At 39.3% G+C, this 17899-nt stretch overlaps 1 protein-coding gene across 3 annotated transcripts; it reads right to left on the reverse strand.

Moving 5' to 3' along the window:
• Window positions 1-1913: 1913 nt before the first annotated feature.
• Window positions 1914-14771, reverse strand: LOC122975248 (CCR4-NOT transcription complex subunit 2-like). Of its 3 annotated transcripts, none has more exons than XM_044343596.1 (15): window positions 14688-14771; window positions 12017-12148; window positions 10643-10715; window positions 9623-9770; window positions 9199-9408; window positions 8208-8287; window positions 7990-8115; window positions 7737-7867; window positions 6589-6712; window positions 6313-6469; window positions 4795-4856; window positions 3988-4037; window positions 3669-3769; window positions 3439-3583; window positions 1914-2679 (listed from the first exon to the last, which is right to left on the reverse strand). In XM_044343596.1, exons 2-15 carry the CDS (start codon window positions 12134-12136, stop codon window positions 2593-2595), a joined length of 1614 nt encoding a protein of 537 aa, XP_044199531.1. In that variant the 5' UTR covers window positions 12137-12148; window positions 14688-14771; the 3' UTR covers window positions 1914-2592. The 3 variants fall into 3 exon arrangements, with proteins under 3 accessions (XP_044199531.1, XP_044199529.1, XP_044199530.1); XM_044343594.1 differs by having other exon boundaries at window positions 7972-8115; XM_044343595.1 differs by lacking the exon at window positions 14688-14771 and adding an exon at window positions 13953-14645 and having other exon boundaries at window positions 7972-8115.
• Window positions 14772-17899: the final 3128 nt, after the last annotated feature.

Genomic DNA, 17899 nt, shown 5'->3' on the forward strand with positions numbered 1-17899 from the left:
TATATATAGAAAATATATATATACACATGACTGAACATCGGTGCCTCCTGGAGGGAATTTAAAACTAATGTCATGAAATGGAAATAAAAATTTAAAAAATATGATACTTAGCCTTAAAGATGCAATATGTAAGATTTGGCCACCCCCCCCCCCCTCCTCTAAACCCACCACCACTCTCAGAATTCTCACTGCATAAAGGTTACTGTTTACAGAGAATCTGTGCGATGGCGTCGTCAACATTAGATGATGCAGCTGAGATAACCGGCTGTCTCACCCGGCCAGCGGCTGCAGCAGCGGCATCTCCAACCATGTCGGAGCTAATTGCCAAACAGGCGTTATTTGGAATAACTGACCACATATTGGGAATCTAAATGTTCTCGCCTGAAAAAACTTGAAGTAACATATTAAACAGTCCTACAGCGAAACTCACAGCAGCTTTCAGCATGGCTCAAAATCTCCGCCATTGCTGGCCGGTTGCTCGGGGCGACGCTACTTCTTCTTCCTCTCTTGTTGTTGGACCGAGGACAGACTGGACGCTACAGTGACTCACCATCGCCTGCTGAGGTACACAGTGGTATTACAGGACAGGACGGACCGGCGCTAGCTAGCTGGGTGCTAACTTCAGTAGACATCTCTGCAACACAATATGTCTGACATGTTCTTCACATTCTGTTGATAATTTTTGTTAATTTTTGAATGTTTTAAACTAAAATTCAGGCCAACAAATCGTACATAGTGCACCTTTAAAATAGGGACTTTTTTTTTTTGGTTACTTTTGCCTTTTGGTGAACCTTTATGATGATCAGAAAGCCTGATTGGTTTGACTGTTGCCAGGCAGAGAATAAACACTGCCAATAAATGCGGGAGGTAGAAGAGAAAAAAGCAAAAGAACTTAAAAAAAAGGGAGTTAAATATTAAAATGTGAAGAAACAGAGTAGAAATGGATCTTAAACCAAAAAAAAAAAGAAAAGATGAGAAAGCAGACAATGAAAACAGAGAAATCTGTGTGTATGAAGGATACTCTGGCATTTTAAATTCTAGTTACTTTAATCCACAGAGCTGTGATATTCAAGCATCTGTTGTTTCTGTGAATTTTGTTGCTGACATGTAAAGAACATGATTTTCTATTTTCTATATTTTTTCTAATTGTCAACAAATCTCATGTTTCCAAACCAACAAACTGATCTACTATCAAGTATTGTGTTTGTATCTAAAGCCTGATATATTCTTATTCCTTACATTTTACAATGTAAATCAATTTATTTAAATTAATTTCTAAAATCTATTTAGAGCATCAACCTTCTTCTTTCCTTTCAAGATGCAGAAACTTAATATGTTGATTTCTGTTGATATTCTCATTATACCTGCAGATTTTTTCACTTTTTTTTAAGAATTAAGGTTTTATAGATTTTATTTTAGCCAGAAAATTTTTCCACAGTGATGATCAAACAGATATGAAATATAAATACATTACGTTGATTGTTTTCTGATTTTTTTTCAAAAATGCAACTAACAAATGCAACATTTCCTTCTGTTTGTTTGCTGAAAACTACAGCGATCAGCTGTTTTAGGAAATTACTGAGCCTTTTTGAAAAATTAAACTATATGTTCATGAAATTTTTTTTTTAAAGATTTACGTTGTTTTTGTTGTCGGGATTTGTTGACAATAAGAAAAGATATGTATATAACGTCAGTCTGATCCTTTACGAGGTAAATAACAAGCCAACTGTGAAAAACAGTAACGGTTCATTAAAAACGCCAAACACGTCCCAGTCAGTGACGTTTCTCAGCTTGTATCTGTCTATAATTAATAAGCTGCTGTTTCTGCCTGATAAATTAGGTCAAAAACCGAAAAGTTGAGCCTTTAAAATGCTTCATGTATCACCACATAACATAAACAAACCAAAAAAAGATATTTTTTCTTCTTTTATTAAGAAATAGTGCTACAATGTACATTGCATTTCCTCTCCTGACTGTCGACTGTCTTCTGATGTGTGTGTGTGTGTGTGTGTGTGTGTGTGTGTGATCTGTAATGCTGAAAACCTGGTAAAAATAGACAAAAAAATGATAAATATTTTCAGTTCCTGCCAAAAATGCCAGAGAGGCGTGACACAGTGTGAAATAATTATCCATCCTGACAGGTGATTGAATCCTGTGTTAAAATCTGGTTCTTCTTAAAAGCTTTACTAGACAAAAATAGTCGATTCTTAAGACTGAATAGAAACATGAATCACTCGATCAGATGGACAGTTATTTACAGTGCTGAGTCTCTGTGTTGTACTGTGCTGTCTGTTGACATTAAGTCTGTGCTCCACATAACAGATCAACCAAACCAAACTCATGGAGGAGGGGTGGGAAATAAAAATTTAAAAAAAAAAGGAGAGAATGAGGTAAAGAAAAACAAAATCAGAAAAGTTAAAATGATAAAGTCTATTCAGAAAGGTGTTTGGGGGGTGGGGGGGTGGCCAGGAGTCCAAAAAGTCCTTATTGGCCAGCTTCACTTTGAGTGTGTGGAGGTGGAAAAACCTAGAGGGGTGATGACTGATGAGCCAGGAGGGCCAATGGCAGGCAGGCAGGAGGAGGGAGAGCCAATCAGAAGGCCTGCTGGGCAGGATTGTAGTTGAAGGTGGAGGGAACGTGAGGTCGCTCTTCTAGTTTGTCATACTCGAGATGAAACTCCTAAAAACAAACAAAAAAAAAACAGATAAGAGAGTTTTACTTCTGCGTCTGTATAAATTTATGAAGTAGAGCTGCGACGTCGGCGACTATCTCCATGGTTACTTACTCCTTTTATTCATTTTTTATTCATCCATTATAGACTTTTCCAGACGTCGCCTTCGACTTTTAGACATTTTAATGGGCATTTTTTTTAGATTTTACAGACATTAATCCAGAAAATAGTTGGCAGATTACTTGATATTCAAAAACAAATCGTTAGTTGCAGCCTTAATTTTAAGATTGTTAAATTAAGATCATTGTTTTGAGAGATTATTTTTAAAAATACAGCTTTAAGTTGTAGTTTGAATCATCTAAACGCTAATTTAAGACATTCTACTAGTAAAAAAAAGACTAAAAGATACAACTACGGTTGCCCTAAAGTTGTATAGAGCCCTTAACTGAATAAGTAATTAGTCAATTACAATCATAATTTATGTTTTTTAATGAAACGGCTGTTTATTGTATTGGTGGTGTGTTGTCTTCTTCAGGTATGATGAGTCATTTTCAGTGATAATAAAATGCATGAAAGATCTTTAATGACAATGATCACACAAACTCTCTTACATCACAATTTTATGATGAATTACAAGTTAAGCTGATCACCTGGACAAAATAAGAAAAGAATAACAAAAGACGGTAAAGGGAGATTTGACGTCATCCTGCGTTAAACTCAGCTGTATCTCAGTAACAAGTGTGAAATATGTGTGTGTGTATGATCACCTTGGCAACCTTTCTCCAGTTGAGGCAGTCGAAGAAGTAGTAGGTCCCTCTCTCGTAGGCGTTGGTCTTCAGCGTGGGCTCCATACCTGGAGCCCGGGTGATCCAAACCCGCTCCTCTTTATGGTACCGCCAGTCCCTGTTAAAGCTGGAACGCCGACAGACAAACCTGTAAGTGACGTCAGTTCTTCTTCGACCGCATGAATATATAAACATTCACAGCGTTCACTTACAGTTCTACTGCAGCCAGGAGTTGTAGTAGGTCTCCTCCGTTCATATAGTAGAGATAAAACAGCAGATCTTCACCATACCGAGACAACTTAATAGCTGCTAACTGGAGACATGAGAGTGTGGATTTAAAGGTTAAAGTGAGACATTTATCACTTCATTCAATCACAATCGTGGACGGATATAAGACAATATTTCTAGCACAGAAGAAAGTAGTAAAATAAGATGCTCAGACATAAAGGCGGACTGAATTATTCTACGGTTCCTTTTCCTCTAACGAGATCAAATAAAAAGGATCCTTCTCATGTTTTCTGGTGGACATACCTTGTCCCTTATGTGGATGTTGGTTAAATACTCTGAGGGGACGTGGAAGTCTGCAGGAAGAGAAGCAAAAAGAAAAACACTGTCAAGTCTCTGTGTGAACTTGTTTTAATCTTGCAGTTTATCTAGAAGGTGTTGATGAAGGAAATGATTCAAAAAAAAGGAGGAGAAACAATTATAGAATCTAAACTGATCAAATCCTTTGCTTTTTAAATGCACCTTATATTGACTTTTTGAAAAAGCTTAAATGTTATTTAAGATACAGATATTTATGTTTAAGTTCTCTTGAGTCTTGAGTGTCAAAACTTCAAGATGCTTTAATTCGATTTAACTGGTTGGAGGCAGAAAAACTCCAAAACCGACAGACAAACAGTTCAAATGCTGAAATTAAAGCCACAACTAACAATTATCTCCATTATCGATTAATCTAATAATTATTTTGTCTATGAAATGTTCAAAAATAGTGAAAACTGGTGTCCACAGAGCCTGGAGCCGACGGTGACGTCAAGATATTCAACTTGTCATGTTGTTCATGACAAAGAAAAACAGCAAATCCTCACATTTAAGAAGCTGGAAGCAGAGAACGTTTGACATTTATTCTTGGAATAATTAACGTTCTGTCCATCTTCTACTCAGTTATAGTTGCTGCTCGATCTTATCTGTGTCTTTTTTTGCGTTCTCGCTCACATCTGTGAACAAACCGAGCTCCTTTTTTGTCTACGAGTCACTGAAGTTGTGTTTGTCTCCGCCCGATGAACGGGAGTCCAACATTCACTCCATAAATATACAACGTTTAAGCGTCAAACTCACCTATGTCCTGCGGTCGACACGGAGCTGACGCCCAGGGAGACGCGAACTTAGGATAGAGATTCCTGCAGAAGCAGAAGTGAGTTTCGTTATTATGATGCAATGAAAAGACAATAATCAATAAAACTGAATCATCAGAGGAGAGGTCACATGGGCCAAAATACTATTAAAATTACTGATATTAGACAGGATATTATAAACCATACTGATGACTAACAGTAAAACAGTTTAACAGCAGTTTAGTTCTTCACTGACTGAGTTAACTGACAGGACGAGTCGCTGCTCGGCTCTGAATGTCTGTAAATCCTGATTAAGGTTCGGACAGTTAGCTGCTGGTCAGTAATCCACTTATCCAGGTTGGGATGGAAGGATGTGCTCAGTAAACTAGATCATTTATTGATTAAAAAGACTCTGTTGTCTCTTTTTGAACAGCAAAAAATATACAACCTTTACTTTTAAAAAAATAAAAACAGCCAAGTGTCGACTTTATAGTTCAGTTAAAACACAAAATACAAGTTGATGCAGCTGATAAAACCTAAAAAATGAGAAGACTGCAAACAGATTCAATGCTCTCGTGGATTTTGTGGATTGTCATAGAAGAACAAGCAGAGATGTCATTAATGACATGAGTCACGGCTGCATTTTATTTACATGTACATGTTAGTGTGTGTGTGTGTGTGTGTGTGTGTGTGGGCTCACTGGGACTTGTTGTTACTCCTGTGTGTTTCCTGCTTTGATTCTAGATTCAGTCAGAAGTGTCGCATCACAGCGGGATTAAACTTTTAGAGACTTAAAGCTTGAGTTACATAACACACGACAACGAACATCATCTGTGGTTGTTTTTGCTCTGACAGTAACGCAGCTTTGGCCTGAACGGCTGCCTGGAAGGAACAAACAACCGGAGCTGTTTAAAAAAAACGCTCATTTCAACATCCGTCCTTATTTTATTCAACCAACAGTCCAAAACTTTACTGTAATTTATCATCCAAGAAAAGCATCATATTCTCATAAATTATGAGCCTCGAACCAGCAAATGTTTGGCATGTTTGCACCAAAAATGACAAACGATTTGTTCGTTTATCAAAATGTTTGCAGATTAATTTTCTGTCGATCAACCGATAAATCGATGTGGCTGCACAAATAACACATTAATAAATCTACAACACAACTTCATGATCTGGATAAAAAAAAATGTGTAGCAGCAGCGGTGGAGCGACATTTAGTCTGCTGCATATCCTGAAGTTACTTTACTTTTTTCAAAACACCTTTCCCAGAATCCTCACGTCTTGTTTTGTCCCAAAGATTTTCAGTTTACTGTCAGTGAAGAACAGAAATAGTCATTTGAGAGGCTGGAACCAGATTATTTTTCTTTAAAAAATGACTAAAAACAATTAATTATCAAAATATTTGGCGATTAATTTTCTGTCGACTCATTGTACTACTTGTTGGCTCAGTTATAAAGCAGCCAGTGTGTGTGTGTGTGTGTGTGTGTGTGTGTGTGTGTGTGTGTGTTCGTCGTACTCAGGTGAGTTGAGGTTCAGGCCGAGCGTGGTGAGGTCAGAGCCCAGTGCCAGGTGGACCATGCCGGGATCCGTCTCCGCTGCCCGGATGAACGTCAGCAGGCCGATCATTCCGAACTGGTCCGTCACCATGCCGACCGGGATGTTGGTCACACGCCCTGGCGCGCACGCACACACACATTAAGACGAGTTAGTCTGTCACTGACACCCCGACTTCATCGTTTCCGTGTGTGGATGAGTGTGTGTGTGTGTGTGTGTGTGTGTGTGTGTGTCTCACCGTCAGGAAGCACCTGAATCCCTTTCTTCTGCTGGTTGTTGTTGCTCGGCGCCACGGAGCTCTTATCGCCGGGGAACTTAGGACCATCTGAGTTAGAGGCGGGCTTTCCTGATGAGTTCAGATTCTGATGGGACAAAAACAAAACAATTAAAAAAAAAACAGTAGAAAGTTAAGCAAGAAAAGGACACCATGATGAAAAATAGTACATGAAGTAACAGCAGAAGACAAGTTAAAGATCTGGTATTACAGCCTTTTTTGACTCCTTTTTATAAATGTGAGTTTTTTTAAACATATCTGTGACATTTTATTTAACAAAAGTTGTTTAGATGTCTCCAAATCCATCTTTCCTTACAGCCCAGACTCCTCTCTGTCCTCCAACAGGATGTTTCTGAAGATATTTACATAAAATCTGCATTATTGATGAGCAGCTACTCTGATTGGCTGGAGGTGTGGCCCGACTTTCACCCTCAGCCAATCAGAATAGGACCTAATGAATACCTGCAGTAATGTCTGCAGCTGGAGATGTTAGACAGTATCTAGTGGAGTCTGATCCTGAATCCTGTTGTTTTCAAACGTAGCTGGAGGTTGCTAGCTTAGCTTTAGCACAGATACATTATTCCTTTAGCTGAGTAACAGAAAGAAACCATGTTTTAAAACTTCATCCAGCTGAAAATCCTGCAGCTGAGTCTCGTTAAGCAGACAGTCGGCTGCAAAACGTGTCGAACACACGACCGCTCGCCGATAACGGAGGGAAGACTGTCTCCAAAAATGAATTTCAGCCGTTCCTGATGTAAATTTCCATCCTCTGGAAGGCTGTAAAGACTTTTCAGCTGCTGAACAACCGGCAACACTTCCAGCGTGCTGCTTCGCTCGTCATCCGGCCGGAATACAAACTGCGACTACAGAAGTTACGGCGGCGGCGGCGGCGGTGAGCTCACGCTAAAACTTCCTGCACATTTGATTTGACTTTCTGGTGTGACGTCGTAACGAGTACTGCCTCAACAATCGCTCGCTCTGGAGCCACGAGGTTCACATTTTCATATTAAGTTAAAAAGACAGAGGAGATAGACTTGAGTAGGCTCCACCATGCCAGCCCTTTACGGATCAAAAACAGAGAAATACAGACGTGGAGAAGCAGGAAATCTAACCGGTTTGCTGTCTTCGCTGGTGCTGGTGGGGTCTTTTGTTTGGTAGTTTGGCCCAGGGAGAGCTGGGAAATCTTCGTTATGGATGGAGAAGTCCTGCGACTGCTCACTGGACGGCTTTGTTACCATGCCAACTGGAAAAAAAGGAGGTGAAAGCAGTCAGTGGTGCGCTGAAACTGAAGGTTAAAAATTATGTATGTAATGTGAAGTAAAAGGACTTTTATGGTCTCGCACTCACACACACACATACTCGTACCGTACGGCGCCCGGCCGGCCAGCGGGTTCAGCAGCGGGGTGGGGTTCGAGCCTCCGTCCCTTCGACTCCTGTCCGCTAACGCCGGGAAATCAGACAGGTCTAACCCCGTCACATTCTCACTGCCGTCTGGAGACAGAAATGACAGAAAAGTTCAACATATTTGAAGTTCTACCCAAAAAAAAGACGAAACCATTAAAGCCAAACTGGTATCTTCTTACCTGTGCCATTGAAGATGTTGTTGGATAGTGAGTTGTTCATGTTGAAACCTGGATTCCTGTTCACCCCAAACCCTGACATACTGACACACACAAAACAGACAGATGGATTATTCTCAGAGCTGCAATCCTAAAAAAAAATAATACAGAACTGAAATCACAAGAGATTAAACCCGTTTAAGATCGATAACAGTGCCTTAAAACTATTATTATTTAAAATATTTCAAACTTTTCACAACTATTTCAACTGCCCATGATGGTTTAGGACCATCACGACTTATATTATCAGAGTTTAGACCATCTTTTCTATCCGTTACTGAGATCTGAGCGACATCACTACAACGAAGTCCGACTGGAGAAGATAGGAGTGGTCCATCACACCGGTCAGGAAAACTGTGATGGATGTTTACAACAGATACTTTGTGTCATGTTTTTAACCGGTCACCTTCCGGTTCCAGGAAGTACAGAACCAGAGGAACAAATCTCAATTTCCTGAAGAATCGTGAAAATTACGCAAATTAGACCAATGACGGACTAAAAAGAAATTCTGAAGAGGAAAAAAACGAGTCGTCCTGTTCTTTATATTTACTGTGACGTGACTCTGAGTGTTTTGATGGTTCTCTCAAGCCTAACTTTATTTTTAACCTTAATAAACAACAAGAAATGTCTTCTCATCGACATCGGAGTACTTCCTCGTTTTATGAACATGGCGGTGCGCGAGTTGAAGCAGCCGTGGTGTCCGCGGCGTTTGACCAATCAGCGAACCTCATACAGGAGCTAAATTTAGTCCCTTGAAACGCAGGTTCTCAAGATGTTCTTGGTTCGTTGGTTTAGTGATGTGTTCCCAGCTCTCTCTTATCGATGAGTTGTGATGAAGTGGAATCATCCTTTAAGAGAACGACCTCAGACGGTGTGATTCATGAAAGGTCGAAGCAGCATTGAGGTGTGTGTGTGTGTGTGTGTGTGTGTGTGTGTGTGTGTGTGTGTGTGTTACCTGTTGATAGTGAAAGGCTGCCGTGATTGCTGCTGCTTGGGCATGCCGATGATGCTGGGTGATGACCGGCTGGGACTCCCCATGCTGCCACTCCTCCCTCCTCCACCTCCCCTCTCTCCCCCTCCTCCCATCCCGATCGGCTGCCCCGTCGGACCCCCCACCTGCTGGCTGTGGTTCAGCACGCTCCTGCTACTCATAGGCAGAATACCCCTGGAGAGAGAGAGAGAGACAAAGAGAGAGAGAGAGAGACTTTAAGACTGAAGCCACAAGCAGTGAAGACGACGAGATTTCCAGCTGGAATTAACCCGTTTTAACAGCATTCTGATTTAATAAATTAGTTTAAATGTTTTCCAGACCCGTAAATGCACTGCCAGAGAGAGAGTGTGTGTGTGTGTGTGTGTGTGTGTGTGTGTGTGTGTTGTACCTGCTAGGCGAGGGAGGTGTGTGCATTGTGCCAGCGTTGGGTGTACTGGCATGACTGGGGAGCTGGCTGGCAGATTGGTTCAGTCCACTTCGACTTAACTGAGGTGCTGCACTGCTGTTCATACCACGCATGGGAAATCCCAAAGCACCTGCACACACAGAGAGAGAGAGAGAGAGAGAGAGAGAGAGAGAGAGAGAGAGAGAGAGAGAGAGAGAGAGAGAGAGAATGCCTTTTATTATATTGTATTTAATATGACTGTTTATATTTACATACTATTGTATAATTATTAATCATCTGTCAATGTTTATAATTTTCTGTACTGCTTTGGCAATATAGGTTCCTGATCTGTCATGCCAATAAAGCTTATTTGAATTTGAGAGAGAGAGAGAGAGACAGAGAGAGAGAGAGAGAGAGACATAGAGAGAGAGAGAGAGACATAGAGAGAGAGAGAGAGAGATAGAGAGAAACAGAGAAAGAGAGACAGAGAGAGAGAGAGAGACAGAGAGAGAGAGACATAGACAGAGACATAGAGAGAGAGATAAATAGAGAGAGAGAAACAGAGAGAAAGAGAGGGAGAGAGGAAACAACAAAGTGTTTATTCTCATCAAACTAACACCTCGTCTACATCGTTCATGTACTGTAACTTCATCTCAAAGTGTCTTTTTAAACTTTCACGCTTTATTAAAATAATCAACAGTAATGTAGTGTTGCAACTAACAATTATTTTGATTATGAAATAATCCGCCAGTTATTTTCTTGATGAATCGTTTGGAAAATAAATCAGAGTAAGTAAAAATTCTCCATCACAACATGCTGGAGAGCAAGGTGACGTCATTAAATGTCCTGATTCGTCTGATCAACAGTCCAAAAATATTCAATTTACCATCATGTGAGACTGAGAGAAGCAGCAGATTCTTACATTTAAGAATCCAAAAACGACTTCACAGTTAATCAGTTATCAAAATAGTTGTCGATTAATTTTCCTGCTTAATTCGATCTTTGCGTGTGTGTTCGTCTTACTCTGCGGGCCATATAAGCTGGCTCCTAGCTGTGACAGCTGACCCGTTGAGGACGCAGAGGAAGACGCCAGCATCTGTAGACAGAAGAGACACAAACACATCAGTTAACCTCGTAGTTCTACAGCTGGATGACGCCAAACGACGTAACAATATACATCTCCTGACGACGTTAACTGAGTGCCCCACACACACACACACACACACACACACACACACACACACACACACACACACACACACACACACACACACACACACACACACACACAGAGCAGACAGAATGAAACAGACTCCATGTTGTACTTAAATCGAGTCGACTACGACTGCTCGCTGTCGTAAGTACAACTAAATCCTGCAGTAAGAAAGACGGTACGAGCACTTTATCAAACAACCGTTAAACAAGCAGAACATGAGCTTCCAGCAGGCGACTCCGCTCTCATCCACAGCTGCTATACGGAGCTCGTTATGCTAATAGAGAACTGTTACTAACGGGATCACAACGGACGTAACGATTAAGTCTAATTAGCTAAGAATCTTAAAATGAGTTGGATTCTTGTAGACTTGAGGTCGACACCAGCCTGCCCCTCCTCTCTACCAGCAGCAGAGGAAGGACAAAACATAAAGAAACCATAACTACAGGAAAACAACCTCACTGCTGTACGTATGATGTATATTATGAATAAATCACCAAAATTATGAGGAAAAAAATGAGTTATTTTCATTTTTTGGCTGCCGGAGCAGTGAAAATACATAAGAGGTCAGTAAAACTCTGATCTACTGGCCAAGTGGTCCACTGGGGAAAAAATGTTATGTTGGATAATTGTAATTAAGAAGATACGTAAAGACAAAATAAATAAGTCTGACAAAAATAAACGTCCGTCTACACTAAAGCTGAAAATCTTCAACACTCGTGCAGATGCGATACGTTTCTAAGTTCTGGTTCTGATACCGACAAGATATATAAACATATTTTTCTACAAAACACTTTGTAACAAACCAAAAATCTCAGATGTTAAATGTTGTCTAAACACAAGCTGCTAAACAATAACTTCAATCACTAACAAGCTGATCAAAGAATAAGAAAACACAATTATGAAACTAACCAGACATGTAGTGCCGCTTTCAGTGCTTCAATAATCAGTGTTATGGACATATTTCAGTTGATATTGTAAAAGTATTGATACAAGTCTACACCCTCTATTATTATATTACATAATCACACTTTCTCTTCCTTCTTTAGAATATGTAATCCCAGCAGATCTAGAGTTACACTAACATTAAAATATTCAATTTTAACAGCTCTTCTAAGTCTTTATACTTTTTGAAATGATCTTACAGAAGACTTTAGGATGTTTAGGATGTTCTGTGAGCTTACATCTTTGTCAGGGCGGTGTGGAGGGAACATGGACTGTTGGCTGTAGTAGAGGCTGGAGTCATCCGCATAGTCGCTCTCTACCCCTCCCTCCATAAACTTCTTCCGGTTAGCACCAAACATGCCGCGTGTCACCTGTGAAACCAGACAAGACGGGAAAACGGTCAGAACTGAAGAGACTTGATGGTCGAACAGCATCTGAAACACTCTTTAAGGAGAGACTGTATGATGCGTTTTATACATCGATGTGTATGGAACTAGTCTCAGTAGAGACTGTAACTGTGGTGTCTTAGATCAGGTCAGCAATGATTAGTAGATTAACCCGAAAGCTGATCGACAGATAACAACTACTGTATATTTGATTGATTAACAGTGAGAATAATGTTTATACCAACACCACAAACCAACAATTCTTAGTCTTCAATGATAGTGAACTGAATTACTTTGGTTTTGAATAGTTTGGCAGACAAACAAGCAACCTGATAACAAACCTGAGCTCTGGGAATCTGTGATGTTGCTATTTTCTGACATCTCATACACTAAACAATAAATCAATTAGACTATCAGATTAATCAATACTGACAGTGATAGTTAGTTGCAGCCCGACACTACAGAGATGTGTTGTAAATGGTCATACAATTTGTTGAATTTGCTGCAAAATGCATGAACTGTAATTCACTTTAAAATTATGAATGAGTGCATAGAAATCTAAGAGTCACAGACACGGACCTGAATTTAAAGTAATTTCCAGTCAACTGTCACAAACTAACGGAACTATATGTTACCAACAACTAACAGAAGGATTTCAGGAAATGCTGATTATCATGATAATACCATTTACTGTGATAATTATGGCATGAAATTAGATATCAGCACTTCCCTTATTACTACAACGCCAGCAGACGGGTTGAATCCTGGTAATAGTCGTTGTGAGTCTATCAACAACATATACGACAGGCGGTGTGTCAGGAAGGCCCGTAGGATTATTAAAGACATCAGACACCCCAACCATGGACTCTTTCAGCTGCTACTGTCTGGCAAGCTGTATCGCAGGCTTATGAACAACGGACACTGATGGCCTGTAGCCTGCCTGATGTCACACACACACACGTAAGCACACATATATGTACATACACATATAGATATTCATATATATTTTAGGTAGAACATCCACACTTCACTTTATATACAGTCATTCTTGTTGTTTATACTTTTATCTGTTAGTTTTAAATATTTATTTTTTTCCTTATTGCATTGTGGATAAGCTGAAACCTAATATTTTTACTCTCTTATACTTGCGTAATGAGATGTAACAATAAAGAAACCTGAAACAGATTTCCACGGAGAATCTGAGAAAAAAAAACGAACTCTAATAAGTTAAGTGTATTGTTAAGCCCTGAATATATGTAACCAGGTAAACGTCTTATTGAGATCAAAATCTCTTTTACAAGAGTGATGATCAAGAGAGCAGCATAAACATTGTTACAACAATAAACACAAACATTACAAGCAGATGAACACAACTGTCACAAACTACAAACGAGTGAACACAATATCCAGTTAACATACAACAGTTTTATCAAACGATTTCAGCGATAATTTGGGAGCAATCACATGAAGCAATAGTACTATTTTCTGGACATTTTAAAATTGACTTAATTTCCCCCGTAGTAATCAGCTTTCGTCAGGCAGAGTAAACGGCTAGCAGCCAGCTATAAAATGTTTAAACCATGATGAAAAGCTGCTAGTCTGTAGTTTGTCTGTCATCCCTGATAAACATGAGGCGATGTAAACACAGAGATCCACAGGAATCTCTCAGAAATATTTTTGTTTACTAGAGTAACTTAGGTTAGCCGACTGCCGACGGTGCAACAGCGCCAAACAATGTGAAAAACTGTGAGCTTACACGGTTAAAATATTATATAAAAGTGTGTATTACCGGTGTGTTTCTGGTGGGAAGGCTCCGTGTGTTGCCAGCCGAGTGCTTTTTAAGCTTCCCTGTTCTTGTTTAGGAGCTAACGACGTTAAGAGCTGCAGCACTGTCGCAAAAGGCTAATGCTAGCCACGAAGCTAATGCTAATGACTATGACTAATTCTAACATAAAACATCCCGTTAGGGTGTTCAAACCCAAATAAACCGACTTACGGTGCCCAGTGTTCACTTTGTAAAGTCTCAACACATATAACAGTTGGTGTTACTTTGTTAGCTGCTCATACATTGAGTCCGTAGCGGAAGCTAACAGCTAAATGCTAACAGCTAGTTCTATTCGAATACATGGGAGCGTTAGCATCCAAGCTAACACAACCAAGCGCGCTATTCGGCTAAAAACAACGTTAAAAGCCCTAGCTGGAGCACCTCTGAGCCGGTATAACACGAGTTGGTGAGCCGATGAAATCGGTTAAGATGCAGTTGTGTGAACAGACTGCCCGAGAGGAGAGCGGACCGGCGGGCTGCTGTGTTTGTGTCCCGGTTGGGGCCTCCGTCGGTTAGCTCCCAAAACAACAACAGAAAGCAGCGAAAGCGGACCTCTGGACAAAAATCACAATTATTTCCACTTTCGTTCACAGCCGGATTTCGTGGTTAACTATCATTTATCCGCAGGGCTCTTCACCAGGCGGCTCTAACTGATCATCGCCGAGAAAAGAAAGTAAAGGAATAAAAAAAGGAGCTCACCGCATCAATCTTTCTTCCCCGCTACAATCCAAGATGGCCGACATCATCAGCGATGATGCTGGGAGGCCTTTCCCCTCTGACCCCTGAGCCTCTATCACTCTACTCTACTCTACTCTACTCTATACTCTACTGCGCTTTACTACTGTACTCTATAATACACTATTCTACTGTAATCTTCTGTACACTACTCTGTTCTACTCTACTATACTCTACTCTACTTTATTCTACACTACTCTGCTTTGCTAAGTTCAATTCTATGGTTTTATTGGCCTGAAAGTCACAAGAACAATTTTGCCAAAGCATCAAAATACAAATTGACCAAATATTTGGACAATACACAAAGAACAGCAATATTAGCAACAACATATTATTAGATGAAATACAGTATATCAACATCAAAACCATCAAAATGTGTGTGTGTGTGTGTGTGTGTGTGTGTGTGTGTGTGTAACTGTATGCATGTCTGTCTATCTTTCAGAGAACCAATTTCAGTTGAAAACCAGCATTGTGATGACATTTCTGTGCTGTGAGGACATTTTGGCCGATCTTCACAACTTCAAAGGGCAATTTGAGGGTTGCCAGGTTTGTGTGTTCTCTGCAAAAGGTGAGACATTGTGATAAAGACTGAAAAAACGGGATATGGGGGATACTCGATTTGACTACCTGACTTCACCGGACAAAACTAACATCACTTGTTATTATATTTAAATTTCAGGCATTGGGTGTTGATAGCTAATTTGTGATTGTTGCTTGGACATGTCATTTGATTGAATAACTCTACTGTAGGTGAATATGCCTCCCAAAGTGAATTCAGGTCTCTTTTAAAAAAAGAACCAAAGTGTCTCTGACAACTGAGCTTAGCTAATAAAATTGTTCTGGAAACAATCCAAACGACATCCATGAAAAATTCCAGTCAGATTTTAGAAGAGGACATAGTACTGAGACAGCACTTGTAAAAGTAATAAATGATCTTAGAGTGAGCACAGATAATAAAATATTTCAATCCTTGTTCTTCTTGATCTAAGTGCTGTGTTCGATACTATCTGTGATGAGATACTCCTAAACCAACTTGAAAGTTGAATTGTACTCTCTGGAACCATGCTGAACTGGTTTAATACTTACCTCGCTAGCAGATGCTATTTTGTTAGCCTTGGTGAACATGTTTCAGACAAGAGCAATTTTCTCTTTGGTGTTCCTCAGGGTTCAATTCTTGGTCCACTACTGTTTTCCCTGTATGCTTCCAATTGGAGAAATTGTTTGCAACCGTGGTGTAAATTTTCATTGTTATGCAGATGACACCCAGTTATATTTATCTGTTGCACCAGATGATAAGGAGGCCCTAAATCCCTTGATACATTGCCTCTCTAGTATTATACAGTGGATGAGTGGTGACTTCCTTATATTAAATCAAGACAAAACAGAAGTTCTTATAATTGGCACAGATGCACAAAGAGAAGAAATTTTAAGCAGGCTTGGAAATCCGGCTCTACAGATTAAACCAGAAGTAAAAAAACTTGGTGTTATCCTTGACTCTGAACTGAATTTTAAAAGTCATATCAGTAATGTTACAAAGATAGCTTTTTATCATTTAAGGAACATTGCAAGAATCAGACCCTACCTGTCTTTGGAAGATGCTAGGACTCATGCCTTTGTATTTTCACGCTATGATTAATGTGAAGTAATGTGTTTTATACTGGTTTACCAAAAAAAAAACAAAAAAAAAACATTGATCAGCTGCAACTCGTTCAAAATTCAGCAGCAAGACTTTTAACCAAAACTAGCAAAAGGGAACACATTACACCAGTATTAGCGTCATTGCAGTGGCTATGTGTAACGTTGAGGATAGAATTTAAAATTCTTTTATTTGTTTTTACAGCCCAAAATGGTCTAGCACTTTCATATCTTTCAGATTGCTTGGTGGAGTATGTTCCAAACAGTTTGCTTAGGCCGCTTAAAACTGGCGTCCTAAATGTGCCACAAATAAATTGCAAAAAGTACGTTGAAGCAGCTTTTCTTAGTCTGTGCACCGAAGATTTGCAACAGACTCCCACCGCATATTAGACAAGCAACCTCTGATGATAATTTCAAGAAGCAGCTCAAAACTTATTTTTATGGTCTTGCTTTTAATTAATCTAACCTTTATTTGATATTTCTTTTATATTGTTTCATGGTTTTTATATCTTAAAATTGCTTTTACTATTATCAGTTGTTTTTACCACCAATATTGTCTTTTTTAACTCCTTATGATTTTACCTATTTTTATCTTTTTAGGATTTTATTGTTTATTGTTGTTTTTTTTATTGTTTTAATGTTTCTTATTTTTAAATATCTGTCTTTTTGTTTTAATATCTTTTCTTTTAAAGCAATTTGAGCTACATTTTGTTATAAAAGGTACTATATAAATAAAGTGTATAATGATAATAATAATCATAATAAACTAATTTTTAAATAAGTGGGAGAAATATTAACTATTTAATGCCGTCTCTCCCTTTTTACATGAGTGGATCAGGAGCAGAGTTATTGTGTCATTAAGACACGGACATCATTTATAAGCTAAATAAGCCACAGCTTGTCCAACTGATCGGTTTGTGACTGTCAGGCATCATTTTATTACGAAAATCCAGCAGCAGCCTACAGACAGGTGAGCTGCAGCCTCTCGGGTGAGCGCCGATGTCATAGTGAAAGATGTAGCCATGAGTTCAGGAGTTGAATGAAAAATAATACGTGTAGAAGTTTTGGAGATGATTCAAAGATATCAATCAACAAACCGAAAGGACAGAGCTGCAGAATCTCAGGTGAGGTTTGAAAACCTTACAGCAGACAGTTGGTTTAACAGTACTTACAGGTTATTATACTTTTATTTTGTTTTACTTTTATTGTAACAGTCTATGAAATGTCAATTTTGAATATTTATTTGGTCTCAGATTTATATCAATAGAATGAAATGTAAAAATTCATTCAGAAAAAAATATGTTACAAGTTTGGTTTCAGGCAAGTCAACACATACATATTTATTAAAGTAAACATTTTGCAGAGTCAGGCTCTTTATGTGTGTGTTCATGTGTGCATATGAAAGAGAAAAGAGAGATAGACAGCAAGTGCACATACAGAACTATTTTGGCCATCCAACAAACATGCTCATATCAAAGATAAACCAAACCTACGCCCTTGGTTATAAACCACCACTGTGTGGCAACTTCTCCTCCACCTCC

The sequence above is a fragment of the Thunnus albacares genome, chromosome 23 (genome assembly GCF_914725855.1).
Source record: "Thunnus albacares chromosome 23, fThuAlb1.1, whole genome shotgun sequence".
NCBI lineage: Eukaryota > Metazoa > Chordata > Actinopteri > Scombriformes > Scombridae > Thunnus > Thunnus albacares.